Source organism: Thamnophis elegans, chromosome 14, assembly GCF_009769535.1.
Source record: "Thamnophis elegans isolate rThaEle1 chromosome 14, rThaEle1.pri, whole genome shotgun sequence".
Taxonomy (NCBI): domain Eukaryota; kingdom Metazoa; phylum Chordata; class Lepidosauria; order Squamata; family Colubridae; genus Thamnophis; species Thamnophis elegans.
The window spans coordinates 575,979-595,902 of NC_045554.1; the positions used below are offsets into that span (position 1 = coordinate 575,979).

A 19,924-nucleotide genomic window follows, 5' to 3' on the forward strand; every position below is an offset into this window, starting at 1 on the left:
CGCCACGTAAGTAGCTAACATTCATCCTCACTCTTCCACCTGTGTGAAGTTGAGCTATGTGTCTGCCGTACGAAGTGCAGAAAAAGGCCTGGGAGTCAAGGATCTCGCCATGTTTGCAAAAGGGGAGAATGGAATGCACATCGTAGAAAATGACTCCTCCTCCCCCCACAGCTCTATTTGTTACAGAATACAGTTTACGGTGTAAGGAGCAGAGGATGCAAACAAGTAAGCCATGATGAGGATAGTCATGCTGGTATTTGCTCCCAGGGAATTCACGATCAGATGGCGGTTTCCTCCCAGCTCAAAACAGTTCCACTGCCCAGGCTTCTGCCCCAAGTCCCTCTCTCTATCTCTCTCTTACTCTCTCACTTTCCCTCCCTCTCTCTCTCTTTCTCTCTCTCCCTCCCTCCCTCCCTTCCATTTCTAAAGCATTTCAATTTTTAGGCCAGGATGTGCAGTCGGCATCCTTTCAAGTTCAGATCCTGCCTGTTTCTTGGCGATTCCTCTGAAGGAAAAGGGCCCCTGTCAGCTTCCTGCCTCTCCTCCTCCTCCTTCATGGGAGGACTGCAGGAGCCCTGGGCCAGCTGAGCCAGCGGTAGAACCGTTTCAGACAATGAACGTTTGGCTCAGCTTTGGGAGAAGGTCCGGTTGGGAAAGGGACGAGCCCAGAGATTTTGTTTGGATGCTCTTCTGGGATCATCCGCTTTTCCCCCTGAAGCCTCACGCTGGCCTGGTTGAGAGAGCAGGAATGGTTGGTTCCTGTAGTTCAAAGGCTCCATTTCTTGGCATCTGGGTTTTTTTCAATGAAGAGGGAAGCTCATGTAATTGTGTTGTGGTGTGCATCTCATTCCCCCCCCCCCCCCCAACACGGTCATTGGAAGGATACCAACCGAGTTGTTATATTCCGAGCCACCTCCTAGCCGGTACGGTTACAGTTTTATTTATCACTAAAATCATATCTCGTTCTGTAATTATAAGCTGTGTTGATTGAGCGTAGCAAAGGCATGCATACAGATGGATTTAATTACCTTTATAACCCGGGGATATATACATTTAATTACAGGTAACTTGTGGAGCCTGGGTATTAAAGAGCTCCTCAGCATTTCTCTTTGCTGCCACGAATCCTTTGACCCGCCTGGATTTACCTAAATGGCACCGTCGTGATTTGATGTTCTTATTTTCCTTCAAAATGCTGCTTCTTGTGTAATCCAGCCATGTTCTGCTGTGTCTCCTCCCTTGCAATGCCTTGGTCAAGGGGAAAACGAAGTGAATTCGTAATTTGTAATTTAATGAGCTTATATGCCGCCCAATCCCGGAGGACTCCGGGCGGCTTACAAATACAAAATAAAATAAAATTACAAATAGGGGAGAGAAACAAAAACAGTTTAAAAAACACAACATACATTTGGCTTAGCTGGGGGTTGGACCTGATTTATAGATCAGCAACCCCAGGCCTGTCGGAACAGCCAGGTCTTGGTGGCTTTTTGGAAGGCCACGAGGGTGGGAAGGGTCTGGATCTCTGCTGGTAGCTCGTTCCACAGGGCCGGAGCAGCTACAGAAAAGGCTCTCCCCCCGAGTGGTCGCCAGCCGGCATTGTCCGGTCGACGGCACCCGGAGGAGGCCCAGCCTGTGGGTTCTTATCGGACGTTGGGAGGTGTGTAGCAGGAGACGGTCTCTCAGTGGCATTTTGTCCCATCTTCTGTGCTCAACAAATAGCCACCACTTACTTACCTGCGCTTCTGGGTTTCCTTCCTTAAGTTTCTCGGCTGGTGTTCAAGAGGAGGTAGAAGATTCTGGATTGTGGGGTATCCCTGGGGGTGTGTGTGAGGCAAAGGTATGCCTAGGAGGTTGGACTCTGTTCTCCGTTCATGGAGAAAGCAGGTTGGCTTCCAATGAATAACAACTCCGGGTCCTTCTAGGATCCAGATGTGCAACGGCCTTTCTGGCTTCACCATTCATGCTTTTGAGGATACTTTCAGTCCAGAGATCTTTGTAAACGGGCCCTTCCTCCTGCATCCGGCCATCTAAATCCAGGGACTCTAATACCGGGTTTAGGGCTGGTTTAGGGCTGGTGAAGGAAGAGGGGGAAGGAAGAGGGGGAAGGAGGAGAAGTGGGTGGAGAGGCTCTGCCAGGGCTGAGCGTCTGTGAAATGTCACCAGGCATCCAACAGAGCCTGGCCCTTTGGACAATGCAGATCTCTGGCCCCGGCCAGTGCCGGTGGCCAAGTATTCGGAGGAGCCTTGCTGGTGGGTGCGTCCAGAGAAGAATGGAGGCCTGTTCTGCGGGAGGAAAGAGTCCAGCGCTTCCCTTGAACTTAAACAAGGGCCTGGGCTTGGCCTTTTGAAAGCCTGAAGGCAGCGTGGTTAGGAAAGCCTCAATTACTCGCTGGAGTCTGGAAGGAGAGCATGTTGCCCAGGACGCTGCTTGATGTTCTCAGATCCCTCCTCCCTTAGCTGTTCTAAGCACCATTTCCCCCCCTCCGGCTTCCGTTCTCTCCCCCTCCCCTGCCTTGAAATGCACCTCTGGGCGTCAGCCGTCTGATTCCGGTGCACCTTTCCTGCCCTCTTCAGGGTCCAGCTTGCAGAATAGCCCTGCGAGTTCCCACCAGCACGACCCATTGGCCACCCCAGCTGGAAGTGGTGCGATGGACGTCGAGGCACAAATTTGGGGGAGGAGGACTATACTTCCCTAAAACTCTCCTGACTTAAGAGGCTCTATAGAGTGGGCACCCCCAATGCCAAGTATCCAGCCCATGGAGTGGTAATACTGTTTGTTTTATTCCTTTTTTTAATGGCCTGTTTTAAGGAGCCTGAAGCTGCTGTTGTAGTGAGGTTAGGCAAGGGGCAAGAACGTTTGTGCTGTTTTTCCCTTTGGGGGGAGGGATGGGGGGGTCTTAAGTAAATAGATTCCTTGGGTTGGGCAAGTACAGCAAGGACAAAGGCAAAATGGACGGCTAAATTGGCCACCCAGTCACATGATGACCTAGCCACGCCCATCCGCCCGGTCCAGCCCCCCAACAGTGTGAGGGACCGTGAATCGGCCCCCTGTTCAGGAGCCCTGCCCTAGAGTTCAGAGAGCGCTGTAATGCACTATGAAGCAGCGCATGTTGACTGCTGTTCTCCTGGGGGACGTTGATCTCGCCCTTCGTGGGCCCGAGATCCCTGCAGACGCTCTTGGGTGGCAAAAGACCCAGCAGCCCCTCTCCCCCCACTCTCCAGATGCGCCATAGAACAGGACTGGAAGGGAGACCACACAGAATCCTTGGGCAGGGGAAGATGGGGAAGCTGGAAAACATGGATTTGGGGGAAGGAGGCAGCAGGATGGTCTCTCTCTCTCTCCTCTTCTGGTCTCCATCTGAATTGCGGCGAGTGGAGCTCAGCTGGGGGAGGCTTCTATGACCCCATTATGTCTGATGCTGCCAGGGTGTTTGGAGGCTGAATGTTCTCAGGGTCCCCACCCCCACCCCGCTAGGGAAGCCTCTCTTCCACCCTTCTGAGGTGGCCGAGGTGGCGCAGTGGTTAGGGTCCAGTACTGCAGGCTACTTCAGTTGACTGCAGTTCGGCTGTTCAAATCTCACCGGCTCAAGGTTGACTCAGCCTTCCATCCTTCCGAGGTGGGTGCAATGAGGACCCGGATTGTTGGGGGCGATATGCTGACTCTGTAAACCGCTTAGAGAGGGCTGAAAGCCCTATGAAGCGGCATATAAGTCTAACTGCTATTGCTATTGCTATTCCTATATTCTCCAAATGGTTGGGCCTTTTCCAGGGCTTTGGTGCTGCTTCATTCCTTTTTTGTGGCCCTTGGTGAAGGGTTCGGCCTCTGACTCTCGGCTTCTTGGGGTTTCATTAAACGCGTCAGCTGCTTCGCAACTTTCATCTGTGCAGTGAAACAGGGAGCAGAAACGCTTAACTAAATAAGCATCTGCCTTTTCTTCGGCGTACTGGCGTAAGAGATTTTTTTAAATCTTAATTGAAGAAGCTGGCGACCTTAGGGAACAAACACACAAAGGCAAGCTAATTATACCCGCCCCCAAAAAGCTGCAAGCGGCGTAGCTTTCCTTTTTAAAAGTGGAGACCAAAATATTCCAGCTTGGATTGCTTGGCGAAGGATGGCCAAAGCGACAGCTGCCCTGAAAATATGAATAATAAGGACTTGGGGAGGCCAGGATGACCTTGGTGTATTTTTAAAGCCTCCCTCTCCGGGAAGGCGAGAACGGTGAGTTCGCTTTTAATAAACGGGGAGGTGGGAGAGAGGAGGAGTGGGGGAAAGATCTGGCTTGGAATCCAGAAATCCCCTTTGGCTCCCTCCAGAGATCTTGAAACCGTTCTGGGCTCTCCGTCCGCTGCCTGGACTCCAGGAATGAGCAGATGCCCTCAAGCAGGGATCTCCTTGGTGAGAAGGGAAAGTTTCACCACCGACTCCTTCCTGGTTTCCCCCGGAAGGAAGGGTGGGGCCAACTTCGTAAGGTGAGGCGAATTCTTTTCTCCGCCTGCCTAATTTTGTTCAAAGGGAGGAAAGGCGAAAGGAGCACCGGAGCAGAACAAGCCCCTCCAGCGGCTCTTGGGGGTTAGTGAAGAGCCCCCTCAAAGAGGCCTTTGTGTTCCTGCTTCCTGAGGGTTGAAAGAAAACCCTGCAGGAGACCTTCAGAAGGGGCTTCTGTGTGGAAAGCTGGACCTCTGGGGAGGGTCTTTAGGCAGCCTCCTCCCTCCCCCAAATATTCAAAGGGGGTTAGAACATAGCTGTGCCTCTCCTGGCCTCTCCTGCCAGTTTGCATGGTTAGCTTTACAGTTAAGGCAAATGGGGAGCCGAGGAGGAGTTCTTTCCCGAGGCCAAATTGTCAGCCTGCAGGCCTCCGAGTCTACTCGGGAGGAGGGAAATCAGATGGTGGGATGGCTGGCAAGAGGGCTGCTCCTTGATCCAAGGCAAAAGGAGGCCCACGGAGGGAGGCACCCCCCCCCCACACCTCCTTTCCACCTGGAGGGGCCGTGGGTGCCCTCCGGAAAACCTGTTCCTGCCCTCACCAAGCAGGTTTGGGCCTCTGGAAGGGAACGCGGTGATTCAGCCACGTAATTGCAGCGTGTCAGGGTGATCCGTGGGCTTCCAAGTCAGCCAGGGAGCTCGGGAGATTCGAGTAACCCAACACAGCCGGCATCCTACAGGAAAAGCTGAAGCCGGCATAAGGTCTCGGAGGGTCTCTTGGCCAAAGCCTTCAGCCTCTCCCTGGGGAGCGTCCATCCCCCTTGGGAATGGGCAGCTGCTTTGATGGGCCTTTCTGGCTGCCTGCAGGGGAGGAGCTGCACCGTCCATCCCTTCCTTGGCCTGCAGGAATCCCCCCCCCTCCCTCTGACCCCCAAGACTTCCAAGTGGACGGGCGTGAAACTCCTCCAGGTGCCGACTCGGAGCCCGCAGGCTCTGCTTTCGAAGGTCTCCCAGGTGAAAAGTGGGAGGGGCTTCCACTCCCCGCAAGGATGGCCGTCCTGCCAAGTCTGGGCTGAAAGCTTTCTCCCTCCCGGCCTCCGCTTTGCCTCACCCGCTCGCCACTCTCCTAAAGCCCGGGAGTGGAGCCGTCCTTTGGACTGGCAAGGGAAGGGGGGTGGGCACAACAGCAGCACCTCCCTAGGTGCCGCCCTGTGTTTGCTTTTCCAACTGGCACCCTGCAGAAACAAAAGCTTCCCTGCGTGTCTTTCTGCCTCTGTGCAAATAAGGATGCTGGGTGGCTGCAGGGAGGATAAAGGCAGGCAAGGGAGGACAACTGGGGAGGGGGGGGGCTCAAGAGGGTGAGGGGGCCACCCTGGAACAGCCCCACCTGCTTCCTGGTAGGTGGATCCTTTGAGTGAATGGGAGGCCCTCCTACGAAACATAACTGTGAGAAGACTGACAGAGCTGGAAGGGACCTCGGAGGTCTTCTAGTCTGACCCCCTGGTCAGGCAGGGAACCCCGGTATCATTTCAGGCCAGAGGCTGTCCAGTCTCCTCTTAAAAACCTTCAGGGACAGAGAACCCGCAAACTCTGGAGGCGTTTTCCTCACTGTTTAACGGTCCTCACTGCGAGGAAGTTTCTCCTTAGTCCCAGGTTAGCTTTCCTTCCTTTCCCTCCGTTGCGTCTCTGTTTCTCTGTCCTGCCTTCAGCTGCTTTGGTGAATAGGTTGACCCCCAGCCCCTTCTCTGAGACAGCCCCTCAAATATTGGAAGATCCCCCCCCCCCATGTCTTCCTTTTCATTAGACCCACCCAATTCCTGCACAGGACCCCTCACTCTGTGCTCTCAAGAGCCCCAAATGGGTTTCCCACCCCTGTTGAAAAACAATCCCGTAGTTGGTCGACATCCAGAGATCACTTGGATTCTTCTGCTGCCCAGTCACTCAAAGATGCCGGGACAGATGGGAAGGGGGGGGGGATTTAAGGAGATGGAAGTTGAGCACACCTGAAGGCGGGACAAGCCGACTCAGGTGAAGTTTGCCAGAGAATGGATGGTTGTTGGCCCTTCCCTTTCGCCTCCCCTGCCATGTGGAAGATAAGCCCTTCGCTTGCACCCCCTTCCTCTCCCCCCCCCCCCCGCGGCTGAATTAGCCCCACCCAAGCCTTTCATTCTTCCTTTTCTCAGATTAATCCTGTCCCGGCCCAGACATGCCTCTGTTGATTTTCATTTGTATTTCTGCATGGAACATGTCCCTAGGCCTGCTCTGGAATAAACAACACGGAACCCAGGACAGGCAGAAAGAAAAAGAAAGAAAGAAAAGAAAGAAATTAATTAAGCAACAGCAGGTTGCCTACAAATCCTTCTGCACCCAGGAGAGATAACTAAAGGAGGGAGCAGAGGCTGTAGGTGCCAATAGAAAACCCAGGGTAAGAAATAGCAACTCATTTAAATACCCTTCATTCCACACCCTTGTCCTCTGTTGCAATTCACAGTCAGTGGCAATTTTGAAATTCCGGTTTTATTCGTGGGTTATTTTGCCCCCCACCCCCCATAGGCGGCTTCCCTCTGGATCAGCCCCACGTTTGCCAAGGCAGGCAGGGACAGCGCAGCTCCAAACTGCACCCATGGACTAGATCCTTGTAGGAAAAGAGAGCTCCTTCCCAGAATTGCTAGGAAGATGCGGGATGAGATTTCAAATCATCGGATAGCTGCCCATTTCTTTGCTACAGGGAAAGACAAAAAGCTGGTACTCTGTTTTATTTTTAGATTCGTATCTTGCTGCAAGCAGAACAAACAGTAATTTTGTGGTTAACTGTTTTATCCTTTGATCCCCCTTATCTAATATTTTTGCTCTGCAGCGCTGATGCCTGGGCAAGTTGTCTCTCCATCTTCTTTGGGGTCCTGTAGCAGGAGATGAGGGGTTTACGACTGTTCTGGTACGCTGGCACGGAAGGGCGAAGTAGAGCTGGCAGGGGTGTGTGCAGTGGTTAAATGCAGCACTGCAGGCTACTGCAGGCTACTGCTAGATCAGCAGTTCAGCGGTTCAAATCTCACCGGTTCAGGGTTGACTCAGCCTTCCATCCTTCCGAGGTGGGTAAAATGAGGACCCGGATTGTTGTTGGGGGCGATATGCTGACTCTCTGTAAACCGCTTAGAGAGGGCTGAAAGCCCTATGAAGCGGTATATAAGTCTAACTGCTATTGCTATTGCTATTGCCTCCCCGCTCCTGGGAAAGAGCCCCACGCCCCAGGATGTCCCAAAACAAGCCATTATCTGCTCTCTTCTCAACTGACGGAAGCGCTGGGTGTTTATGGGCCACCTGCCTTTCTGATGTGATCAGACCTGCCCCAGCGACTCTCCCTCCCTTCCCGCCCAACCTGGGGCTGGCAAAGCAGAGAAGGAACTTGCTCTTTGCCAGTTATGCCCGGCCGTTGTTGAAAGGATAGGGTGGCTCTGCAGACCTCTGCATCCTCCCAGGCCTGGGCAGAAGGAAGTGGGCACCCTCCAGGGCAGCACTGAGCTCGCCCTTTCTTTGCCGGATTTTTCCCAGCCAGAAACGGTTGGTGTGCAGTTTGAGAGCATTCCAAAGCTCTGCCTGGCTCCCCCCAGACGGGCATCCCCCAGGGGCGCTGGGCCGCACTGCCTCTTATGCCCAGCAAGCTCAGCAGCACCAGGCCGGGGGGGGGGGGGGGGGAGATTCCTGGCGGTGCCAGGTTTCCCTTCCAGGCCAGCCGCGTCTCCTGGGAAGCCTCTGGAGCGCTTCTGGCCTCCATCTTCTCACAGCCCATGGCCATTGACTGATGGGGGCTGACTCTGGATCTGCCTGCAGGGACCTTCCTCCGAGAGCCTGCAGGCTCTGCTGGGAGACCGAGGCAGGCAGGAGATGCTTCTTGATGCTCCGTGGGTGTGTTTTCACTCCCAGGGAGATGGTGGAAATTCCTACCTCAGTTGCCAAAATAACTCGGCCATCCTCTGGTGCCCTGCAGTGAGGCTGGTGGGAGGAGGGGCCCTCGGTTGCCACTCTCTTCCCCACAGCAAAATGCCTGGCTGGGGCCTCAGGTGGTGGTGGTGGTGGTAGGGCTCCCCTTGCCCCCTCAGCAAAGAGGGGAGACCCTTCTGTAAGGGGTGCCAGTAAGTCTGGGCAGCCGAAGAGGCTCAAGAAGCCCCCCACCCTCCCTGGGCGTTTCGTATTGGCACTTTTATCGATCTGTGTGGCAATGCACCTGTAGGGGGTGGCTCTCTGTTGCCCCCTGCCAGCCAAAGGAAATGGCTTTGGTGGGGGGAAGCCCCCAACCCGGTAAAGTTTGTGTGCCCCGAGTCCTGGGAGTCTCTCTGTGGAAAATAATTCGGATATTTTTGGTTTTGCTTTAAGTGTCTGGTGAATCCAATTGATTCCAATCTGGACCAGGATCCTGGGTGGGTCAGGAAATCTTGTTGTCTTTGGGTTCTTCTGCTCTGGGCTGATATCCTTTCCAAGAAGGAGGGAAGAAGGGAGGTCCAGGTCTCCTCTTTTTGGGGAAGTGGGGGAACCAACTTTTGACTGGCTTGCCCAAACCGGAGAGAGGGTCTGGCCCTTGGGGGGGGGGGGACGGGTGTGTGTGTGTCTGTGATGCGGTTTCTCTACCAGCCAAAGGTGGGGAAGGGCCGTTGCGAAACTCCGCGCTCGGCCCTCCCGAAGCCCCCCGGAGCGGCGGCCAGAGCTGCCCAGCGCTGCCTGAACATCTGGCTGGCTGTCCGAGCCGCCGCGGCCCGGCCTGGCCGCCCCCCGCCTTTTCCCTTCCCGGGGGTGGCGGCAGGGGGTGCGGCGCCCCCAGAGCCAAGGCTGCCCTTCCGCCCGGCGGCCAGAGAAGCCCCCGGGAAGCGCGCAGCTTCCTCCTCCGCCGCCTACCCCTGCGCGCCGGCCCGGCCTGCTGGCGGCTCCCCCAGCCCGCGCCTTTCCCCTCCCCCTTCCCCACCCAGCCGGGCTCCTGCCACGGACGGCCCAGGAGGCGGCAGAGCCAGCAGCCGCTCCTGCCGCGCACCAGCCCCGCCGCCGCCGCCGCCGCCGCCGCTCCCTGCCCGCGCAGCACCCACCGGCGTAAGTGGGGCGGGCGGGCGGGGGTCCCCACGAGCAGGGGCCGGGGAGGAGGGCGCCCCGGGAGAGCGCTGCCCTCCGCGGAGAAACCGGGCTGGCAGTGGGGCAACCGGAGCTCCGGCCGGCGGGGGAACCGATTCCCCCCTCCCGCCGCACTTCTCGCGGGGAAGCGGCAGGGACGTCGCTCCCCGCCGCGCTCCGGACTCCGAAGCCGCCTTCCGGGCTCGCCGGGGCAGAAGCGAGGGAGGCGAGGGATGCCGCTGCCGTCGCGCCGGGCGGCTGAGCTGGGACGCCGCGATTCCGGGCGCCGAGCGCGGGTGGAGGCGGGGGGCGCTGGCTCGGGGGCCGCCATGGAGCCCCCTTTGCGGTGGGGGGCCCGGGGGGAAGGCCGGCGCGGGACTCTCCCGGCCGAGGATCCCCGGAGCGACCTCGCTGGGCGTCCTCTTTGCGCCCCGCAGCCGGAGGGGGCCGGTCCCTCCCGCGGCTCTTTGGCCTCCGGGGGAGATTCCGTTGCAGGCGCCCCCCAAGCGGCGTCCGGGGCTCTCTCGGTCCCTCCCCCGCCAGGCCCGGGACTCCTCCGCTGCTTCGAGGGGATTTGGGGGAAGGGAGCGATTGCGAAGCTCACTGGCGACGGAGATTGGGGGGGGGGGCGTCTGGGGAGACCCTCTAGCCTGATCTGCCCCTGCGGAGGGGCTAAGGGGGGGGGGCTGAGCCAGGCAGGGTCCTGTGCCTCGCTTTCCCTGTCTATAAAATGGGGAGCTGGGGAGTCCTCGGAAGAGCCCCGGATTATAGCGAGGCGAAGAAAGCTTGGACTGCGGACGTTTTAGTGATGGAGGACCGAGGAAGGGCTGAAGGGCTTGGCTGGAGAGGCTCCCGCGCCTTCCCCTCCGGAAAACGGGAGTTGTACCCGGGGGTGGGGGCTGCAACAGGTGCGCAGGTAAGGGCTGTGTTTCGCCTTTTCCCTTCTGATCGTGACCTGGGTCTCGATGGTCCGAGAGTCAGAGAAAAGCCGCGCAGAATCGGTTTGGGAAGCCTTTTCCGTGGAGGTTCCCTTGAGCAGCTGAACCGCTTCCTATTGCTTTGCACCCCTGGTGAACAATTTAGTGTGTTTTGTGAATCCTTCCAGTTGTAACTTATTCAGCAAACTTAATTAGTTTGCAAAGGGTGCATAATGTGACATGTGAATTAGGATTGTTGGAGGAAGAAAAGTGGCACTCGGAACAATGAGATGAATAGCAAGGATTTCCATATTTATACATATGTGCACGCACACACACACACACACGAGTGGTGAAGCCACTCTCCTGGGCATGCCCTGGGGCGCCTGCTGTCACTTTTGGAGGTCCAGGGATTCCACCTCATCTAACCTCCCATGTAAGCAGTTGCATGGGGGGGGGGCTCTTCCTTTATCCGTCCCACCTGCCAGCATCTTCCCTTGCTCTGCATTTGGCTTCCCTAACCCAGAGGAGGGGGAGGGGGAGGCTGCCCCATGGTCCTCCAGCATGGTTGGCCTTTCTGAAGACCCCTCCCATCCGGCCTTAGAAAGGGGGCCCCAGAGAGGAATGGCACAAGGGCTCTGAAGCTGGAGAGCGCAGGTGCCCAAGTCAATCCTGACCTCTGCCAGGGCGCCATTCCCAGGGGCACGGTGGGCGTGGCCGAGGGCAGCATTGGTCGCCCTCATGCTAGGGACCCCTTGGAGGCAAACAGCTGGATGATCTCAAGTTCTTCTGATCTTCCTCAGACCCTAACCATAAAATGGGCTGCCGGAACAGCGAGGCGGCGCTGTATTCTTGAGGGGGAAGGAGGACAGACTCCAGGGGGGTCTCTTTGCCCAAGCATGGCTCCTCCCGAGTCCCTCCTTCCCCAGGGGCCGACCAGGGATGCAGCTGGGAAGCTGGGCCTTTAGACGGCTCCTGCTCTGGATTATCCCAGGTGAGGGTCACCTGGCCAGAGCCCCCGGCCCTAAGCTCTGCTTCCAGAAACCCCGTGTCCGGATTTTTCCTGCCTGCCTCCTTTCAGAGCGGAAGCCCTTGGGATCCTTGCTGCTCGCTGGAGTCCTTCGACAAGAGGCTCTTGAGGCTGTTTTCCCAGGTTCTGCTCCCCTCCGCATTCCTCCTGCCTCTCTTCTGCGCATTGCTTTGATCGGTAGATCATCGCCTGTCAGCTTTCCAGGAGGATCTGGCCGGCAGCTCTGGGAAACGGCTCCTTTTCTGCAGAGCCATTTTGCTTCTGGAAAGAAAACTGCCCAGATTCAGTGGATCAGGCCAGGGCGTGAATCTCAGGCCACCTCATCGGGGTGGACTAAGCTGGCCTGGAGGTGGGTAGGGCACAGCGGCCCTCGTAGCCTGTCAACGGTGGTGGCGGTGGTGTAAGGAGGCGCAGGGTCCCTCCCACCCACTGAGGCGTATTTAAAGATTTTACGACCCCAAGTAAAACCCCTCCCTCTTTCCACGGCCCAGTGCAGATCAAACAACCACCAGCTGGCAAATGTAAGACGCAGCAGGTGGCCAGCGAGAGAAACCGTAAGAGAGCCAGGCAGCCCCGTTTGCTGCCTGGCCTTCTGGTGGCTTCAGGGATCCTGACTTCATGTTCTCCTCTGGCCACTCCCTGGCTGGGCAGACAGACGTTTCTCAGGAAGGGCTCCCGCAGAGAGGAAGGCATTCTGGCACTGCCCATCCCTCAATATTGTTTGGGAAGGCTGGGATAGAGAAGTCCTCCTTTCCCAAGATGCCCTTTCAGAGTGGACACACAAGCTGGGCATTGTGAGGAGGAAGAGGAGAGTTTTGGCTCTCTCTCTCCCTCCCTCCCTCCCCATTGCTTTTCCCTTCCTTCCTTCTGGTCTGGAAGCTCTCCGTTGTAGCTGCTGTACTTTTACCCCAGGGATTGGGGGGCTTTGGCCCAGAGCAGCAAACTGCATCCTTGAGGCTGGACCTTCCTCTTCTGAGCCAAGTGCCATCATCTCAATCCTTTGCCCTTCTTCAGAGGGGGCACACCATCTGTGCCTTCTCTGCAGGGCTCCTTGGCACCGCGAGGGGGCCAAGCGGACAACAAGAAGGGTTCACAATTGAGGCTCCAAACTTCCCAGTCTAGAAGAAGAAACCCATCTGAGCAGGGAGCCAGGGGGTGCAAGTCTTCAGCGCATAACCCATGCTCCTTGGAGACCAGTGCGCCCCCCCCAGGAGCCGCATGAAGGGCAGCTGCGACCCTCTATGCCTCAGCGCCTCTTAAAGCAGCCCCTCCCGAATCCTCAGGTGTGGCCCCAGAGCTGCTACACCAAGATCTTTTAGTGTGACAGGAGGGAGGGAGGGAGCAGAGGTGAGTAATTCTACTAAATGCACCTAAGGAGCCTTCCTGTCAGTCAAAGGCAGACGATCCTGTTGGGGCTGTAATTCGGAAGTGAAGCAGAGCCGCTGAAAGGCCGGCTTGAGCAAAGTTGCAGGCCTTGTTCTGGCCGTTAAGCCAAAAGAGACGTAGAGGCGGCTCTTCAGGGCCACAGGAAGGAGCAGACTCCACCCTGGAAGGCCATTCAATGCATCCAAGGTTTCAAGATTAAACAGGGTCAGCAAATAAAGGAGCGGATCTTTTGGATGCCGGCCGGCAGAGGCAAATCTTAATCTCCCTGAGGGCCAGCAGAGAGGAGCCCATTGCACACAAATTGGGGCCACCCAAGAAAAGCCTCTTCTTCTATTGAGTGCCCCCCTCCGTCTCCAGCTAAGGAAGAGCCTTCCGAGGCCCCCAGGGGCTCCAAAGGCCACCCCCAGCCCTTCCTTTGCTGGCGGAAGGGACAGGATCAGCAGCCTCTCTCGATAGGCCAATCAGCTGTCTAGATTCAGGTATCCTCAACCCTTTAACCCCCCACCCCCAAACCTCAAGACATCAGCTCCCTCGTGGCCGTCCCACGGAGTCCACTTCGGTTAAGTGGCCATTGATGGAAGAGAGATACGGTGGCTCAGCGGGTAGAAGGCAGCATTGCAGGCTGATTCTGCCTGCTGTTAGCAGTTCAATCCTGACTGGCTCAAGGTTGACTCAGCTGTCCTCCGTCCTTCCGTGGTTGGTAAAACCGGGGCCTAAATCCCTGGGGCCGAGAGGCTTGGAGAGGGATGTGGAGCACTGTGGTCTGACTGGGGGAAGTGAGGAAAATATGACTATCACTATTGAGGTCCGGCCCCGACGAATTGAATTGATGATGGATGATTGTTGTTTTAAATTGTATTGTTTTTACATTTTTTATATTCTGTTTGTGAGTCCTTTGGGATCGAGCGGCATATAAAAGTTTTAAATAAAATAAATAAAGCAAATATTCAGCTTCGTGGGATTTAGAGTCATCCAGGGGTCCCTGGGAGAGGGAAAAGACCTCTGGCGCAGCTGCCACCCTCCCAGGTTCAGATTTAGCTTCCCTAACTGGCTGATCCGGCTCTTCCACTCTGAAGTAAGAGCGTGTTGTGTTGTTTTTCCAAAGGAGAAGATCAGGCCCAACCGCATCTCCCGAGTTCTTCTAAATCCGTTTGTCAAGCTTGGCAACTTTCAGGCCTGACTTTTGAGAAGGCAGCTTCCACTGGTGGAAACCGTGGAATTTCTTACGCCGAAGTAAAGGAAGCGGCAGAAACCGGCCTGGCTGAAGGAGCAGAAGTTTTCAAGGTGACACGTTTAGCCTAATTCTGCTCTTGTTTTCTCTCTGGGTCCAAACAGCGTCGCTGTCTTCTCCTCTGAAAGAGCCGCCCCTCACCCTGCCCCACCATGCTGATCCTCCTGGCGTTCATCATCCTCTTCCACATCACTTCAGCCGCACTTCTCTTCATCTCGACAATCGACAGCGTGAGTTGCCAGGGCAGCTTTCCTTCCTTTTGGGGTCTGATTCCAGGATTGAAGGGATCTCCTCTGGACACGGAGATTAAATTTCACCAACCTCTTCCAGTCTGGAAGCACACGGAGAGCCCCTTTAGCCTGAGGGCAGGGTGGCTGGGTTCCACCACAAAACCGCGGTAGAATAAAGCACGCTCGACGAAAGCGCATACGTGACATCATCACAGCGCGACGAAAACATCGCGCTGTGAGCGGTAAATTTAAAATTAAAGCGAAAACCTTACCCTAACCCCCCCAAACCTAACCCTAACCCTAACCCTTAACCTAACGCTAAACCTAACGCTAACCCTTAACCTAACCCTAAACCTAACCCTAACGCTTAACGTAACCCTAAACCTAACCCTAACCCTTAACCTAACCCTTACCTTTATGTGAATCGGCTTGTTTTAATTTAATTTTAATTTTAATTTAATTTATTTTTAATTTTTTTCATCGTGCTGCTGATGAGGTCATGTACGCGCTTTCGTTGGGCGCGCTTTATTCTACCGCGGTTTTGACGGGTCATGGGGTGGCTGAACCTTGGTCCCTGGAAAACATGCGGACTTCAACTCCCAGGAGTCCCCCCAAAGCTGGCTGGGGAATCCTGGGAGTTGAAGTCCGCACGTCTTTGAGCAGCCAAGGTTGAGAAACATGGGTCCAGGTGCTGCTGAGAAAGTCCCCTGTGCTTTGGTGCCCAACCTAAAAAAGAAAAAAACAAAACACCGCGCGCACCCATGAACTACGACTCCCTCCTTGGGGCGATGCCAATTCAGCCGAGCAAAGCAGCCAGAAGTCTTTCTGCAAACACAGATTGCAAATGGGTCACTGGCACCAACAGAGGGAGGGAGAGACCGAAGGCCCTTCTGATCTTGGAGGCACCAGTTATCCCGGGAGTTTGCGTCCCTCTTGGTCTGTCTCGACCTCTGATGATCGGCCAATCCATGGGCTGTTTCGGTTGTGTTTTCACTGGCCGGGAAACAAAACGTGAAGGATTTACCCAGGCCTGAGCTGAATTCAGGCTGAATAGAGCTCAAATACTAACCTCACCACCAGCTGAAACAAAACACACACACACGCACACGCACACGGAGCGACTTCCTGATTCTTAGACATATTGACAAAGTTCTCTCTCCCCGTGGTATCCACGGACGAGGTCAGCAGGTGATGGCTGCCAGCCACAAAGCCTTGCTGAATATTCATCACCTGGGCTTCCCGTGGGTTGGGGTCTTTTTCATTTTAAAAACAAAAGGCGAGTCCTGGGTCTCCCTACACTCTCCATGTCCTTCTCCCCTTCCTTTTCAGGCCTGGTGGGTGGGCGATGGCTTCTTCACAGACATCTGGCACCAGTGCTTCAATGAGACGAACTGCACCGCCTTGGACAACACCCTTCCAGGTGAGTCTCCGGGAGGACTTTCCCACTGGCTGGGACACTCCAAAGGCACCTGTGGGGGGTGGGGGGTGGAGTCTGCCCCCCTCCCTCCCATCAGCCCCAAAGTCTCCTAAGTAGCCTGTGGTTGCAAAAGGGCATCCTGGCATTCAGCATTTTCCCAGTGGCACAGAAATAGAGCGTGTTACTGGGGCTGTGATAGATCAGCGGTTAAAGATGCTGGGCTTGTCGGCTGTTCAAGTCCCCAGAGCTGTTATCAGGGTGAGCTCCAGCTACCGGCCCCAGCAGCTGCCCTCCTAGCAGTTAGGAAGCAAATGCAAGTAGATAAATAGGTACCGTTTTGGTGGGAAGATAACGGCGTTCCATGACCAGAGAAGCGTCTTCGGACAACGCTGGCTCCCTCGGCCAAACAACAGAGGTGACCGCTGCTCCCTCGGGTCAGACATGACTGGACAGGGAAACCTTTACCTTCATATTCTGTTGCTAGGCTTCCGTCCTTGATGCTGCCTCAGAGAAGGAAGCTTTTTGGGGCTGGGGGATGCAGGCTACAGCCCTGTCTGCTCCCCCAGGGGCGTCTGGGACGCCGGCCCCAACTGAAAACCCCTTTCCTCTGGGATCTCCCCCTCTTTGAGGAGTGGGAGCCACTGCCAGGGAAGGGGAGGAAGGGAGCGGCCCAGAGCTGCCCCATTCAGAGGTTCCTTGCAGTGGAAGCCGCTGATTTTCCTGTGGAGGAAATCGAGGATGGAGAGTTGGCAGGAGAGCCCGGGCTCCTTTTATTGTCCTTCGGCAGGAATTGGCACGAGGAGCTCTTGGGCAGGATGCGGCTGGGCCTGGAGGCGGAAAGGCCGGTGGAAAATGGGCAGGGGAGGCCCCTGAGGTGCTGCTGCTGCTGCTGCTGTCCGGAAGGAGGAGGGGGCTGGCTCCAGCTTGCCTTTGAAGCTTCTCCAGGACTGGGCCTTAAGCCATCAATCCTGGCTTGCCAGCCACGGTCTCTTGTGCTGCACAATCCGGCGGGGGTGGCCGACCGTGAGAACTTTTAAGACCCGGGAACTTCAACTCCCAGAATTCCCCAGGCCTTAAAAGTGGCCAGGGCTTCCGCGGTGGCTGGGGAATTCTGGGAAGGGAAGTTGCCAAGGGTCGAGCTCTTTGCACGAGGTGGGCCTGGTGGGCCGAGGGGCGACCCGTCTCCACATGCCTTTTCATTCGCCCCGCCCCCCCCTCCAGAATACGCGTCTATCCAGACCGTCCAGGCCTCCATGATCCTGGCCACCATCCTGTGCTGCGTGGCCTTCCTGGTCTTCGTCCTGCAGCTCTTCCGCCTGAAGCAAGGGGAGCGGTTCGTGCTGACCTCCGTCATCCAGCTCCTGTCCAGTGAGTATCCCGGCCCCGAAGCCCCCGTGCCCAGGAGGGGAGCCACGTGGTTAACGGGTGGGGGAGGCGCCCCTTTCCTCTTCCTCATGGCTGGCTGGGGGGAGGCAGCCTCAGAAGCGCCCCGTGGCCATTTGCAATAGGCTACTCCTCGACTTACAGCCGTTGGCTTAATGGCTGTTCAGAGTTGTGACCAGACTAAACGACTCGCAGCCGGTCTTTGCGGTGATAACCGTTGCGGGGTCTCCAGGGTCACGTGAGCAAAATTTGGGCGCTTGGCAACTGGCGCTGCAGCATCCCCAGCTGGTCTCTCCCCCCCCCCGGGGGAGCCTGACTCGGTTAACGACTGCTGAACAATTGTGGCCAAAAAAGTCGGGCACGACTCACTGAACCTTGCTCAGCAACCGAAATCCCGGTCGTAAGTCGAGGACTGCTCCTGCTGTAGGCCTAGAGTTTGTATCTTGTCGTTAAGCGGGGTCCCCTCTGCCTCTTGCCCCCCCCCCCTCCCCAGGCCTCTGCGTGATGATTGGGGCCTCCGTCTACACCGACCGGCGCTCGGAGCTGCACCGGGGCCTCTTCTACGGCCACTTGGAGGTGGAGAGCGGGCGCTTCGGCTACTCCTACGTCTTGGCCTGGGTGGCCTTCGCCTTCACCCTGCTCAGCGGCCTCATGTACCTGGTCCTGAGGAAGCGCAAATAAAGCCATGTGGGTGGCTGGCGAGGGAGAAGAACAGCCCCCCCCTCTGCCCCCCCCAGCTCTCCTTGAAGCGCTGGCATTCCAGCCCCCCTTTGTGTAAATAGAAGCGCTTGTCGTTCAGCCACGGCTGGGCCCCTCCCCCGTCCTTGGCGTGGCATTACAAGGCCGGCGGGAGGGCCGGAGAGAAGAAAGAGGTGGGTGGACTGGCTCTTCTGGGCAGGGATGCCAGCCAGCAGCCCCCACGGCTCTCAAGAGCTCTGGGCAAGCCGGTCCCCCTCCCACTTTGGGGTCCCCTCTGACTCTGCAGCTCCCCAAAGAGCAGTGGGGCTACCCGGCCTTAACAAAAGGCGAGAGGGGGACCGGAGGGGGGGTCTGGTTGGGGCTGGCAGAGTGCAACAGATGCCATCCTCCTTAGCCCAGCTTCCCTTTCAGGCCGTATGAAGGGGGACCTCCTCACAGCACACCTTCTCCCTCCGCCCCCCCAATTCTATAACCCCCCCCCCCTCCGAGGGCTGGCATCGTGGGAGCTGCAGCAACCGTAGCGAATTCCCAGTGCCTTCTGGGCGCCAAGGGCCCCCTCCGACCTGCCCCTCCCGTCGCTTCGTGCAACAGTGCCTCTCAGTGGGGTGGCTGAGGGTCTTCCTTTCACCCTTCCCAGGGGGCTCACAAGGGAGCCTCGCCCAAGACGAAGCCGCCCCTCGGCGATGCTCCGGTGCGTCCTGAGCTACCTCATGTGTGCCACGTGGTCTCCGTCTCGGTCCACCGCTGGAGCGTTTCCATCCTTGGCGCAGCTCCAGACGGCCCTCGTCCTCCAGCCCAGCCTGGCGCAGAATTCCTTCCCATTCTGTCCTTCCCCCCATTTTCTGAGGAACTTCACACATTCCCGGCGCCCCCATCGCGGGAGGAAGCAAAGCTCAGAGGCAGCGCCGCTCCTCTCGACCCGAGGCGGCCCTGCAGGCGGCTGCCCGTTGGCGCCGGGGGGAGCCTGGACTTTGGCATCTGCACCAAAGCTGGACGGTGTTGGGAAGCCTCCGAGGCCACAGAAGCCCCGGCTGATGCGGGCAGACTTCCAAGGCGGAGCGACGCCCGGCTGGCGCTGGGGAGGAGAGAGGCGGCCAGACCCAGCAGAGCCCAGGGAGACCCCGAGGCCAGGCGCCTTATAACCCCCCCACACCCCTCCTGGCAGCTGGCCTTTCTTCTCCATGGCTCCCGCAGAGAAGCCCCCGTGGGCGGCTTTATTAGATGGCGGCCGATGCCTTCCCGAGCGCTACGGAGCGAATTGGGGCTGCTTTGAGGAACGTGAAGAAGAGGCTCCACTTGCAGGGATGACGGGGCCTTCCCTGCTGCTCCCCAAACTCCCTGCGCCAGACACGCCCTTTGTGTCTTACGAGGACATTTGGCGCACGAGAGATGGACTTTTATCTGGACTGAAATCGCATCCTCAGACGTGTGGGGAGAAGACGGTTCCCGCTAGGCATCCTCGCCCACTTTGGCCTTTAATGCTTTTAAGGTTGCCTTTAATTCCCGCCACTTCCTCCCTTCGGAATAACCCCTTCCCTCCCCGCCCCCTTTCCCTGACCCCAAGCCGGCTCAAATCTTCAGGCTGCCGCTCTGCGCAAGCTTTAAAAATAGGTTTTTGCCCCTGGTGAGCCTTTATTCAGAAGAACTAACTCCTCTGGTGAGGTTATATAGTTTGGATTTATATTTATGTTTAAAAATAATAGCCCATGTACACCGAGATATGTAACCCTATTTACCTCCTTTCTGTTTCCGACCCTTGGTAAGAAGAGAAAGCCTCCCTCACCCTTGTCCCCTCAGAGGACAAACTGGTAGCTCAATTCCACCAACTGTGCCTCCCTCATTTTCTATTTTATATACCTTTTCCACTCAACTGTACATAGAAATAAAACCTTGCAACCGGGGTCCGGCCGACGTCTCATTCCGTTGTAGCTGCGAGGCTGACCGTCTTCATTTCATTAATTTCATTTATTAAATTTATAGGCCGCCCAATCCCCGAGGACTCCGGGCGGCTTACAACGAAAGAAGAAAAAAGAAAAGCGAAATAAGTAAAAAAAATAGTTTAAAATTCACAACACACAGACGTTCTAATCGGGGCTGGACCTTAACACTAAGGTCAA

At 56.6% G+C, this 19,924-nt stretch overlaps 1 protein-coding gene across 1 annotated transcript; it reads left to right on the forward strand.

The window, feature by feature from the left end:
- Positions 1-9,393: 9,393 nt before the first annotated feature.
- Positions 9,394-19,709, forward strand: EMP2 (epithelial membrane protein 2). Its single transcript, XM_032231167.1, has 5 exons — positions 9,394-9,496; positions 14,183-14,308; positions 15,638-15,728; positions 16,947-17,093; positions 17,602-19,709. The coding sequence occupies exons 2-5, from the start codon at positions 14,231-14,233 to the stop codon at positions 17,787-17,789; spliced, it is 504 nt and encodes a 167-aa protein (XP_032087058.1). The 5' UTR covers positions 9,394-9,496; positions 14,183-14,230; the 3' UTR covers positions 17,790-19,709.
- Positions 19,710-19,924: the final 215 nt, after the last annotated feature.

Coding starts and splice junctions, on each gene's coding strand:
- EMP2 (XM_032231167.1), top strand. CDS start 14,231: ATGCTGATCCTCCTGGCGTTCATCATCCTCTTCCACATCACTTCAGCC. Junction 14,309..15,637: donor TCATCTCGACAATCGACAGC/GTGAGTTGCCAG, acceptor CTTCCTTTTCAG/GCCTGGTGGGTGGGCGATGG. Junction 15,729..16,946: donor CTTGGACAACACCCTTCCAG/GTGAGTCTCCGG, acceptor CCCCCCCTCCAG/AATACGCGTCTATCCAGACC.